This window comes from Phaethon lepturus, unplaced genomic scaffold, assembly GCF_000687285.1.
Source record: "Phaethon lepturus isolate BGI_N335 unplaced genomic scaffold, ASM68728v1 scaffold42339, whole genome shotgun sequence".
NCBI classification, from domain to species: Eukaryota; Metazoa; Chordata; class Aves; order Phaethontiformes; family Phaethontidae; genus Phaethon; species Phaethon lepturus.
The window spans coordinates 2,997-15,662 of NW_010563518.1; the positions used below are offsets into that span (position 1 = coordinate 2,997).

The following is a 12,666-nucleotide window of genomic DNA, read 5'->3' on the forward strand; positions in this document are numbered from 1 at the left end:
AGTCAATATACTTATTCCATGTAATACATTGAAGTATAGTGTTAACACTTCCATGTATGTAGTGCGGTATGTATCTCTGTTTATCAATCTTTCCCTGACCTCAGAAGATAAACAGATTCAAGGCAGGCAATTAATAGCCTGTCCCATAACATTTGATGACTAATTTTTGGAATGCACTCATTCAGATTTGAAGTACATGAACAAGTGTTAAAAGCCACCTCATTAAAATTACTTAAGCTAAAAGGACTAATTACTTAAAAACAAACCCTCTTATCAACCTGTTACTTAATGTTGCTCTCCAGCTTGATAGGGAGTTACTTTGGATCACCCAGTAATAATTTGGTTTTGTTTGCAATCCAGTACTGCTGTGGCCTTCCAGCAGCTATCTACCAGTCCTGTTTTAGATAGCTGACTTCCAAGAAGTTACCCAGAAGAAAACAGTCGTTCCAGTGACGTCGTTGAAGGGGAAAGTCTTATTCATAGCAATTGTATTCAAGGATTATTTTTATTCTATCAGTTTCAGTTCAGGATACTAAGCTAACATCAGCCATAGATCTTTTCATCCATAGATCAGAAATGTTCACCGCTGTGTAGAAGAACTACTGGAGACCGTAGTGCATCCGTAGACATCTTTTCAAGTTCATAGTTCATTTCAGTTAGCTGAGATCTAAGAGCTGTATGCCAACCAAGCACAGCATAGTGCAGTGAGAGAGATGTTGGGTTGCGACTTGGGAGAACCAAGTCTCTTACAGTCATCCTTTGGCAAGTATGTGGCTTTGGGCAAGATGATTCTTATTTCAGTGCCTCAGTTTTTCAGCATCTAAGTGAGGAGAGTATCTCCTTTTAAACTGTCTTGAACTCTTCAGAGAGGTGTGAGAGAGGTAGGTAGTCTTGCATGACTTTCCAGGCACAAAATGATGTTCCTACACCACTTATCCTAAGGTTTTGAACAGATTCATTTCTCTTGGGCAAATGACACTCTAAATGATGGTAAATTTAGACCAGAAATTCAGAGATCCTTGATATTTTTATTGTTCTCCTGAGGAGTATTTAGTATGGTGCCATTACAAGGATGCAACTCCTGACTTTGTGACAAATACAAAATTTTGTTCTTCAGCAGATGGTTATCATTAGCAACAAAACACAGTGTGGATGTGGAAAACAGGAACTATATACATCGTATGTTCCTGCCACGTGCACCGCCCCGGAGCACATCAAGAAAATGAGATTGTTTCAGATCAGCTGTAAACCAAGGACTCCAGCTTTGTAAATTTACAGTTCAAAGGTGGTTCACATCACATAAATGTTCTGCAACAAGACTCCTATCATCTCTTCAATCTTTTCTGCTACTGAGGGTCATACTCAAATGTTCCAGCTATTTATAGTAGTTAATTTCACAGTTTCAACTCGTCTTCTCTTGAACAGGTCTGCTTTTTCAGTTATCGACTGTCAGCCGCATGCTGCCAAAAATGTCTTTAATCTCACTAGCAGGTGTATATCAGTTTCTCCATGGCCTCCTTGACTGGTTCTGTTACCTAATGACTAAAACAGTGCATATTAGTTTTGCCTTTTTCTTCCTGTTTCTGAAGCTTTATGTTCTTTAAAATTGCATCCGAATAGGAAGTTACGATATCAATGACTTCTTTTGCTAAAGCTCAGTACTGCTGATGGTCTGCCTGAACAACATCCACCGGCTTGTATTGTTCTTGAAACTTTACTCCTAAGCCAGGAAAAACAATGCTGTAGAGAGACCCAGGATACCAGTAGAGCCATGAGCTATTTATTTCTGTGGGCCTAACACACTTAGGAAGTCTGAGTGTCTCTGTAGCCATTTAAAGTTCAGTGCAAAATCTGTCAATGGATTGGGTTGCACGTTAAGCTGTTACCAGATATCTGGGATAGTGGTCAGTGATGCAGAGACAGGTTGCATGCTAATTTGGTGAAAAGAAGCTGTGACTTGAAGCAGAAGGTCATTGCTTTAGATGAGCAATCTCTTTGTATATATCCTTGATATACTTGTGGTTTAGTGACTTCAGAGGTTAACTGCACCTGAAACTTCAAGGTCTGAAGTCAAGAGTTATGCTAATATCTGCTATTATAGCAGATAGTAGTTTCTCCTTCTTCCTCCCCCAAATATTAACACCTTTTTTGTTTTTCTTAATTAACTGGCTTCGCCTGAACAAATGGTGAACATTGGGTTTGACTGTTACCCAGTTAAACACCCAGTGAAAACTAAGAGTTTGAGATTCCTGTTTGTCTGTATTTTTTCACTGGAAAAGATAAAGATCAGCAACGCTAAATTAGTAGTAATTAAAGTGGCATTAATTAAGCATATCTGTTTCAAGTGACTGAATGTTAAGACAGCTGTCTTTGAATTGTGTTACAGGCAGGGCTCTGTTGAAATAGCAGATCTTTGATATGGCTGGCAGGTATATCTACAGCCTTCATCTTAGACTAAATCGTCTATTTCTGTATGGAATTTAAAGTATGCTGTTTCAAGTAAGGTATTTCTGCATTCACAGTGAACTGTGATGATAGTGATGTCTTAGACATTACACAAACATGTCCCTGGTTTATTCTTTGATTTTGGAATGTGAAAGAACAGTGCAAGATTAAATAAACCTGGAAGTATTTCATAGATGTGCTACTCCGATGTCCTTTATGATGGGGATTTTACTGTCACAACTATCCCATTCTTAATTATGTTTTTGTGTTCACATGGAAGATAAGGTAAAACCTGATGCCATTTTTAAGAGGAGGAGGAATGTCCAAAGAAGAAAGCAGACTTTGGTAGCCTGTGGTCATAGCTTCATAACCACTCCAAAGTACTTGTTTTGACCCCTGCTATTCCAGCATTCCTTTGCTCCTATTATTTCCTTATTTTTCTTTCCTCCTTTCTGCAGCAGTCATGCTTCCCTGGCTGTATGGAAATGACTCAGAAGGAAAAAAATGGAATGTGAAATGTTAATGGGTGAAGCCCTTCTGCACAAGCATTAATCAAATGAGCATTGGGAATATAGGTTTTTTTAATCCTTAGCTCTGGTTCTGCTTGTTCTCTAGTAGAATGCCAAAGGTGAATAAATGGGTTTATGATGATGTTGAGAGTTTAGTTGGGAAATTATAAGAGTGTTGAAGTAACTGCATTTATATTTCTAGCAGGCTGGTATCAATAAGCTTTAAGTAGACGAAAACACAGAGGGAGGAAAAAGTAGCTGTTTAATGTGGAAATGAAAAAAATGTTGCTATCATATCAATGGTTGAAGGAAATGCATGGATACACTCAGTGGGAAAACTGTGTAATTCTTGGAAGAGGAATGAAGGCTTACTGAACCTCATTTTAACTCTCTGGCCTTAGAAGTTGAGTGGACAAAATAAGTTATCTTAATTCATGAGTCTAGGTCTCGATGAGAATTAATGTACAAACTCTTCTGCTTTTCATTTCTCTTCAATACTTTTGTTTAATTTTTTTCTCTAAAAGAGTTTTAGTGCAAGCAATTAAGTACTAATTTAGAAATAAGTTTGTTGGACAATTACTTTTAAGGGGTAGCTATGAAAGCTTTTTGAAAAAAGTGCTAGTATGTAAATTAATTTTATTTTCCTGCTTTCAGTCATTCAAGTGCAGCCACTGATCACGAGATGTTACCATGGAATCTACCTCAGTCTTCGCTTTTGCTTATTCATTTGCTGCATCGTAGATCTCAACAGGAGCTCTGCAGACACTCCTGAAAGTCTCTGAACAGATTGTGACATCAAGTCAAAGCATGATGACCTAATAGTAGGTCAAAGTCCGAAACATTGATTCCGCAGTCCAAGATAACACTACCTTTTTTTATTAGTATTACTTCTGAAGGCTACAGACCTTCTGTCGTTTCTTCCCTTCAGAAACATTCAACTGACCTTTCTCTGGTGAAAAGATCTTGACTTTTCTCTCTGGTCCTGGAAATATTAATGGAATACAGTCATGTCTACCCAGGACGAGAGGCAGATAAATACAGAGTATGCTGTATCCTTGCTGGAGCAGTTAAAATTCTTTTATGAACAGCAGTTGCTAACTGACATAGTGTTGATTGTTGAGGGCACTGAATTTCCCTGCCATAAGATGGTTCTTGCAACATGCAGCTCCTATTTCAGGTAAGTATTCAAACAAGGATCTGTTAATTCTAGAAAAGTCTGTGATACCTGCTTTTTCTTAATTGGTTAAGAATGAATATGTTGCAGAGAGTTTTAAAGATCAATGAAGTAAGTAAGAAAACCCTAAGTATCATTACTTGCCAAGACCAAAAGAGTAAAATAAAATTCGCAGCATCTTGTGACTTACTCTGGATAGGGATCGTGGTTTTTACAATAATTGGGGGGGGGGGGGGAAAAATAGGGGGGGGGGGGGAATCACACTTGTGCTGGTTTGTTTTCTTTAGGGAGTTAATTGAGTCTGAATAATCAGTACATTTCTTATTCTTCATACCTAACCTTTAAATATTTAATCTTTTTTTATTTCCCAAGGTAGGGTAGCAAAGGATTATTGAGACTTGGCTATGGGAGTTCCATTGTCATGTTCATTAGCTGTAGTTTCTTAGCAGAAGCCTTTGCTGAAAGTAGGGATTGCTGTGCAAGTTCATGGCTTCCTTTTCTGAAGCATCTGGTTTTCAGTACTCAGCAAAGAAGCCAGAAACTCTTCTCTTGCCGGAGAGTCTTGCTGCAATGCAACAGGTTTTTTTGTGTGGGTGGGGTTTTTTTTTTTGTGGTGGTTGGTTGGTTGTTTTTTTTTCTCCTTCACCCCATTGAGATGCTGTTGCAATGTTTAATTCAGTAGCTCCTACTTCCCAGGTGTCCTGTTTTTTGTCTCTTGAAAAGTTTTTGTTAATAAGATATGTCAAGTACTCCTACTTTTTGCAGATGCCTTCATAGTAAGAAAGAAGGTGAGGCACCGTGAATTTTCTGCAGTGATGAATCATTTTTTGTTGGAAACACAGTATAATTAATTTGCCTGTCTGGAAGGAATTTTGAAGCTTGAAACTAGTCTTGGTGACATCCATGCATGTTTTACCTTCCTGATGCATTGTGGCAGGATTATAACTTTTCTTGCCTGTATAATCCGGGGAAGGTTTGCAAATTCTGTTCTCTCATTGAGATAGGCTCACTATACAGAACACTTCTAAAAAGTTTTCTGTATTTTTTCTGCTTTCTTGTCTAGAACTGTTTGAGGATTAATTTATTACTTTCACAGAAGTTTTTGTTGCTGCTGGTTTTTGTGTTAATTTTTTCATCTCAGATGAGTCTGGTACAATTTTTAGCAACAAGTATTGTGTGATCACTAGATAATGATTATTGCCGTTGGCCTTGTGCAGATGACATAGTTCCAACAGTCTATAAAATAACAGCCACTGGAAATGTGGCCAGATTTAATGTGGGTGGTTAATCATAAGGTTGGAAAACTGTCACAACTCCACGCAGTGTGCTGCATTAGAATATGCAGTCAGATCTCTTATTCATATGTGTTTGTTTATTATTTATGGAATGAGTTTTTTGGCACTGGTTAAAAGAAGTATCAAGCTTATGGTTTTGTCGTGTTCTGACAGAAAGATGCTCAGCTTCCTACATTTAGCTGTATTATGAAAAATTGATAGCCCTGAAGGAGGCTATGGGGAGAGGGGAAAGAACAGAAAAGCATCTCTTCGCGTTATCCAGCCATTGTGTATGACTGCAGCCAGCCTACCTTGCATTTTTGTGCTTGAATGCTGTGCTGTAGCAAGCGCAGCACCGGCACAGGCCACTCAGCAGGGTGTAAGAATGCACTAACAGCTACTTCTTCCTTTCTATGGAGAGCAGTCTCTGCTGGCACTTGTACTGTCTTGCTTACCTTTAAAAAGCTGCATGGCAAGTTGATACTCACTTGGCCAGTTGGTGATCCCTCCTAAAATACAAGTTGCTGTGAGTTAAGAAGCTTAGAAGAAGACATAGAGGTGGGGATGGGGCAGGAGGGAATGGTGGCGGGGTGCTGTCTTTGTATCAGATGCTTCTTGCAATGCCTTTGCTTAGGGAGCGTACCTCCATGTCCCCTTTACCTCTGCAGCTGGAGGCAGGACTGTAGGGTGCACCCACCGACCCTTCTAACTTCTCCTATACCTAGTTTCCTAAAAAGCTCCAAATAAATGTCAGGAGCCTTGAGCTGAATTTTCAATACAACCATAAATACCAAACCTGAATTAATACAAAGCTCTTAAAAATCAATGTGTTCCATTTATGGCTGTCTTTTTTTTAAGACCAAGTCTGATAGTGTTTTCTGTCATCTCAAGTCTACGAACTTGAAGTTTACTGCGTATTATTATGAATGGTATCTAAGAAATACTTCATGAGTGCTAGTCCTTGCTCCATTTTCTGAGCAAACTTTCTCCTCCTCCCAGAGGAGCATGCTTTTTGATATGACTTAGCTCAGTCCATTGTATAAATCTGCTTCTTTTGTTTTAGAATCTAAAATGTAGCTGGATATGTTTCAGCGGTATTTTCTGGGGGATGTTTCTTCCCTCTTATTGTCACCTAACCTAGAAAAAGTTATAAATTTCATCTTTAAAACTGTAAAATCATTGGAGTTCTGTGCTGACTAACACAAAAGAGTTTGCGTAAATATAAAATACTTCTACAGAAGGCACTGATTATAGTTTTTGAATGTTCTGTACAAATGCTTTATACTAAGTACTAGATGGTAGCCTAAGGTAAATACTAAACACATGTAAAGAGGCAACCAAAAAGACTGTTCACCTTTTGGGGTGTAATCACTGAAGACTTACAGGTGACTATTTGAGATCACTGTACTTACTGTTGATTCTTGTCATTTTAATATGTGTATTTCTCCTCAGAGCCATGTTCATGAGTGGGCTAAGTGAAAGTAAACAAACACATGTACACCTGAGGAATGTGGATGCAGCCACTTTACAAATTATCATAACTTATGCATACACGGGTAACTTGGCAATAAGCGATGGCACAGTAGAACAGCTTTATGAAACTGCCTGCTTCTTACAGGTAGGAGTGCTTTGTTTTGAGTATGAAATAACTGCTTCTAATCTCTGAATCATTTTTTCTTGTTAAATAGTCTTTTCTGTTTAGTCATTTCAAAATGCTCTTGTTCAGTTTGCTCAGTATAGAGAGCAGTTGCTTGCCAGATATGTTTCATGTACCCACCATCCTTGGAAGTCCCTATGGGAGGTGGAAGTCAAACAGTGCACTTAGAATCTTTAGAAAATTAGTTTCTCCAGCAGACATAATCATGTGATGTACTTGATCTGTATGGAGCAGTTGAGCAAGTCACTGCTGTATTTTTGCGTATCTATAGTATTCCAGGCCTAAACTCTGTTGTTCAATGCTAAGTGCAGGTACTTTTACCTGCTGCTGGCACGTGAAGGAATAGATCGTATGCAGTAATACGTTCTTCTTTGCATTACAGGTAGATGATGTGTTACAACGGTGTAGAGAATACTTAATCAAAAAAATTAATGCAGAAAATTGTGTGCGTCTGTTAAGTTTTGCTGATCTCTTCAGCTGTGAAGAGTTAAAACAGAGTGCTAAAAGAATGGTAGAGCACAAGTTCACAGCCGTGTACCACCAGGAGGCTTTCATGCAACTGTCACATGACCTACTGATAGATATTTTAAGCAGTGACAACTTAAATGTGGAAAAGGAGGAGACAGTTCGCGAAGCTGCCATGTTATGGCTGGAGTACAACACAGAATCACGATCGCAGTATTTGTCCTCTGTTCTTAGCCAAATCCGAATAGATGCACTTTCAGAAGTAACACAGAGAGCCTGGTTTCAAGGCTTACCACCCAACGATAAATCGGTGGTGGTGCAAGGACTGTACAAATCGATGCCCAAGTTTTTCAAGCCCAGACTTGGTATGACAAAAGAGGAGATGATGATATTCATTGAAGCTGCTGCTGAAAACCCTGGTAGTCTCTATTCTTCTGTCTGCTATAGCCCCCAGGCAGAAAAAGTTTACAAACTCTGCAGCCCTCCTGCTGACTTGCATAAGGTTGGGACGCTTGTAACTCCTGATAATGACATCTATATAGCAGGTGGGCAAGTTCCTCTGAAAAACACGAAAACCAATCACAGTAAAAGCAGCAAACTCCAGGCTGCCTTCAGGACTGTGAATTGCTTTTACTGGTTTGATGCACAGCAAAACACTTGGTTCCCAAAGACACCGATGCTCTTTGTTCGTATAAAGCCATCCCTGGTCTGTTGTGAAGGATACATCTATGCAATTGGAGGAGATAGCGTCGGTGGAGAACTCAACAGGAGAACTGTGGAGAGGTATGATACTGAGAAAGATGAGTGGACCATGGTAAGCCCGTTGCCTTGCGCATGGCAGTGGAGCACAGCAGTAGCAGTTCACAACTGCATTTATGTAATGGCACACAACTTGATGTATTGTTATTTTCCCAGGTCAGATGCTTGGGTAGAAATGGCTATGCGACAAACAAGTAGATGTTTTGCTTCAGCTGCTGCTTTTGGTGATAAAATATTCTATATCGGAGGACTGCATATTGCCAGCAATTCTGGTATACGGCTCCCAAGCAGTACTGTAGATGGGTCTTCCGTAACTGTGGAAATCTATGATGTAAATAAAAATGAATGGAGAATGGCAGCCAATATCCCTGCCAAGCGGTATTCTGACCCATGCGTTAGAGCCGTTGTCATCTCTAATTCTTTATGTGTCTTCATACGAGAAACCCACATGAACGAGAGAGCGAAGTATGCCACCTATCAGTATGACCTGGAACTCGATCGCTGGTTTCTAAGGCAGCATATATCGGAACGTGTGCTGTGGGACTTGGGGAAAGACTTCCGGTGCACTGTAGGAAAGCTCTATCCATCTTGCCTTGAAGAGTCCCCATGGAAACCTCCAACGTATCTCTTCTCACCAGATGGAGCTGATGAATTTGAGCTGGATGGGGAGATGGTTACTTTACCACCTGTATAGCTCCCAAATGAGACTTGCATAACTGATTCTGTGCTCAGTTATCATGAAATAAATGGTTGTGAAAGAACAGGTCTGGAAATGGAAATGTCAAACCTGTCTTTGAGTTGTATTTTTATGCCCTACCTAACACTTGCCGCCATTCAGTATGAATCAGTGAAATGAGCAGATACGCTTCCATAATCTGAAATACTATTATCTGATAATTGAGAAACATATATGTGTATCATGAGCTTAAGCATCTGACCTGTCTAAAGAATTAATTTCTAGTTCTCTGAAGTCTTGCTTCAGGAAAATTAGCTTCAGAAAAAAGTAGTTACTGTCTCTAGGACGATGTCACAACTCCTTTTGAAAGTATCTTCCAGTTATATTTGAACTACTTCTGGATATTATACTTAAGTGCTAGTTCTATAATTGTCAGTGTGGCCTAATTAAAGGACTGTGCTGCACTTACTTAATACTAATATCCATGTTGGTATAGTAATGCCATTAAAAGAAAAAGAAACAAATCCCATGGATCTACCTGTGGTAGGAAGGGTAGATCTTCCATTGTACGGTAACATGCAGGGCAAAATGACTGCAGGTTCAGTCAAGCTGTATTATTAGGTGCATGGATTCTATTTTCACTAACTTATACCTGTCTATTTAGAATACAGGTCTTCCAAGCAGCTGGTAGTTTACCAGGTGTGGACTTAAGTTGCTGGGCTTGCAATAGGAATTGTCAGCCCTCACAGTGCGGGTCTATGTGGAGCATTAATCAGTAAATGCCTCCACATTCTGTATTACAGTAACATTGGCTCATGTATATTACTTCCTGCTGCTGATGTATTTTTCCATTGTAAAACAAAGTTTTAGTGTGGATTAACCAGGTCTTTATTTTCTGTTAATTTAATAACAAGCATTACTGTAGTGTGATTGTGTATAGATATCCCTTAGCTATCAGGTTTTTTACTTTTTTGGAGCGGGGGGGGTTAAGCAAACTGTTCAGGAATAGCCTGTGCTCTGTGTGCAGGAGAGCAGATGACTAGCGCTGCTCTGGCATTAATGCCAGGAACCACTAGCAGTAGCGGGACGCTGCCAATCTAACACGAACACAGGTGCTTTATGACAAACCTTACTAGCATGTTCAGCTGCATCATGTTCTGGCACTGTATTTTGAATGACATTAATTTATTAAAAAAGACTGAATCCAACTGAGTCTGAGTGTGCTCTCTGGGTCAAGTAGATACAGTTATGACTGAAAGCTGGAAATCAGGTACTGAAGTCAAACTGAGTATTATCTGGAACTTGAATTCCTGCACTATGATTTCTGTAAATCAGCGCTTCTCCCATCATGGCATAAATTCTGCTCCACTGAAAGTGAAGAACAACAGGCACTAATGAGGTTAATTAGGTCTCCTGTGCTTGAGAGCAAATTTATTTACTCAATTTCCATGACTTCTCCTTAATTCTGTTTCTTATTCCAGTGAATACAATTACAGCTTTCAACAAAGGTGCCACCTATACATTTTTGTGGCTAGGTCTCAACTGGATTTACAAAGTTTTGTTCTGTAGGATTATTAAAGGTTTTGACTGAAAAAGGGATTTTAGATAAACATGCTGCATATAAAACTCTATGCTTTGGCATTTTGTACCATGTAAGGATTTATGGGACCCAGAATAATGATGGTTCCACTGAAAGAGGCAAGCTACTACTTTTTTTTAATGAAGGTGATCTAACATGTTTGCATTTACCATTACATCAACTTTTTTTTAAATACCTGAATTGCTTAGATAAGAGGGGAGAAATGACTCAGGGGAGCCTGCTGCTAGGTCTCTATGAAGAGAGTACTATACTCTCTGTAAAGAGATGTGTACTCGCCTGTTCAGGGGAGTACACATTAACAGAAAAACAGCGATACCACTTTTCAGTGTGATTTGGAGCATCACATACCTCTGGCAAAAGTATGAGTAGTATTCTAGTAACTCCAGCCTGAAGGGACTGCTCGAGCACAATTCTCACTTCAGTCTACTGTGTTCAGGCTCCGTTAGGCAAGCCTATGTTCTTCAAGTGTAGATGATCCATAGCTAGTGAAGGAGCACAGAGGGTTTGTTCTGTTACTGACAACTTTCAACTGGAGCTAAAAGTCTTGCATGTTGTTTATTACCAGAGAAGGTGGGGGGGGGAAGGGTGACTAAATTGCAGTGGCTGTAAGTCACAGTTGCCTCACAGAACTTCCAAGAACTGTCCTTGATATTATCCATTCAGAAACCTCTTTTAAAATACAGTCTACATGACTTCCTGCTAGTCTGCATTTTTTAGATATTTTTATATTGTCTCTAGATATTATCTGCTTTTTTTGTTACTTTATGTGGTCTGAGATGATGTAGTACCTTATTTAAAATAATATTAATAATACAGTACTTTGAGACAAGACTAGTCAAGTGTTGAACAGCTCTCTAAAGATATACATAGTGTTGGTTTACTTACACAACTAGTTGCTGCAGTCAGTATTCAACCCAAAGGAAAACACACCTGGCAAATACTATGCTCAAATCTGAATGCTTTCCTTGCATAATTCAAAAAGGAAACTGAGCAGGCAAAGCGTTGTCATGTGCCTGGAAATGGTCACTAGTGGCAGAATTAGAGAAAGACTTCTGTGGGAATGAAGACAACAGCTGAAAAAAATGCAGTTCTCATTTCGTAAGTAGAGCAAATATGATTAAGGCCTTCGCAGAGTTCTAAACTAGTATCTTGCTGCAAAGCTTCAGCCTAATACTAGCCTATTCAACCTGCCCTTGGCTTTGAAGTACATTTACATACAAGTTTAAATGGATCAACTGTGTATGACCTCAAGCTTTGCTGTATTTGCAAAAAGATTGCTTCTTTTCTGGTAGAACTGCTTTAATGTAGTTTCAGTTCCCCCTCCCTGAAGTAAACAAGAAGTAATCCAGTCTCTGCTAGTTTTTAGTGCATCCACTCATTTTTACAGTTTTAAACACATACCAAATTGCAGGTTTACTTTTTGTTCTAAGGGGGCCAGTCAGATCTAGGGCAGTGAACTGTGTCAAGCTTTACAGAGAACAGGGTCAGATGGATAGTAAATTTGGGGGGGGAAATAATTTTAAAAAAAGTCTTTAGAATTTTATCAAGAGTCAAAGCACTACCTTTCAGAACAGTCCTCATTTCACATCTCAGCGCTTCTGTCTGGATGCATTAGCACCTGCCACACTGCAGTACAGCTAAGGACCAGCTGTGGACAAACCTGCAGACTACTGAACTTACTAGCAACCTAGTGCTTTTCCTCCTCTGTCTCCTATTTACAGCCTCCTTCAAATTGTTTTCTCTTTTTGGATCTGGATTCCTACATGAAAGGAGCTTTAATTTAGGCAGACTGTGGAGTAGGCGCACCCTTAAAACCAGTTTCTTTCCACTTCATGCTCACCATGAGCCAAAGTTCTGTTTAGTTCCACTCCAGAATTATTTAAAGTATCTATCTCACTCCTACAACATTGATCATGAGTACAACTCAGCAAGGCAGAGCTCTTACTCATAGAGCTTATAGCCTGGAGGAGGAGCACTAGCAGACTGAATAAAATGCAGTGATGACTCATGATGCCAGGAGGCAGTCTATATGTACATCTGTACATCTTCACACACCTCCCAGGTTCCAGTATGGAAGAGGTTGGTAAATGGCCTGAACCAGCAGGTA

At 39.5% G+C, this 12,666-nt stretch overlaps 1 protein-coding gene across 1 annotated transcript; it reads left to right on the forward strand.

Moving 5' to 3' along the window:
- Positions 1-3,607: 3,607 nt before the first annotated feature.
- On the forward strand, positions 3,608-10,167 carry KBTBD2 (kelch repeat and BTB (POZ) domain containing 2). Its single transcript, XM_010294589.1, has 3 exons — positions 3,608-4,131; positions 6,855-7,020; positions 7,442-10,167. The coding sequence occupies exons 1-3, from the start codon at positions 3,962-3,964 to the stop codon at positions 8,975-8,977; spliced, it is 1,872 nt and encodes a 623-aa protein (XP_010292891.1). The 5' UTR covers positions 3,608-3,961; the 3' UTR covers positions 8,978-10,167.
- Positions 10,168-12,666: the final 2,499 nt, after the last annotated feature.

Bases quoted from the DNA above. Each gene is read 5' to 3' on its own strand.
- KBTBD2 (XM_010294589.1), top strand. From the start codon at position 3,962: ATGTCTACCCAGGACGAGAGGCAGATAAATACAGAGTATGCTGTATCC. The intron at 4,132-6,854 runs GTAAGTATTCAA...ATTTCTCCTCAG, and splicing joins ACATGCAGCTCCTATTTCAG to AGCCATGTTCATGAGTGGGC. The intron at 7,021-7,441 runs GTAGGAGTGCTT...TTTGCATTACAG, and splicing joins AAACTGCCTGCTTCTTACAG to GTAGATGATGTGTTACAACG.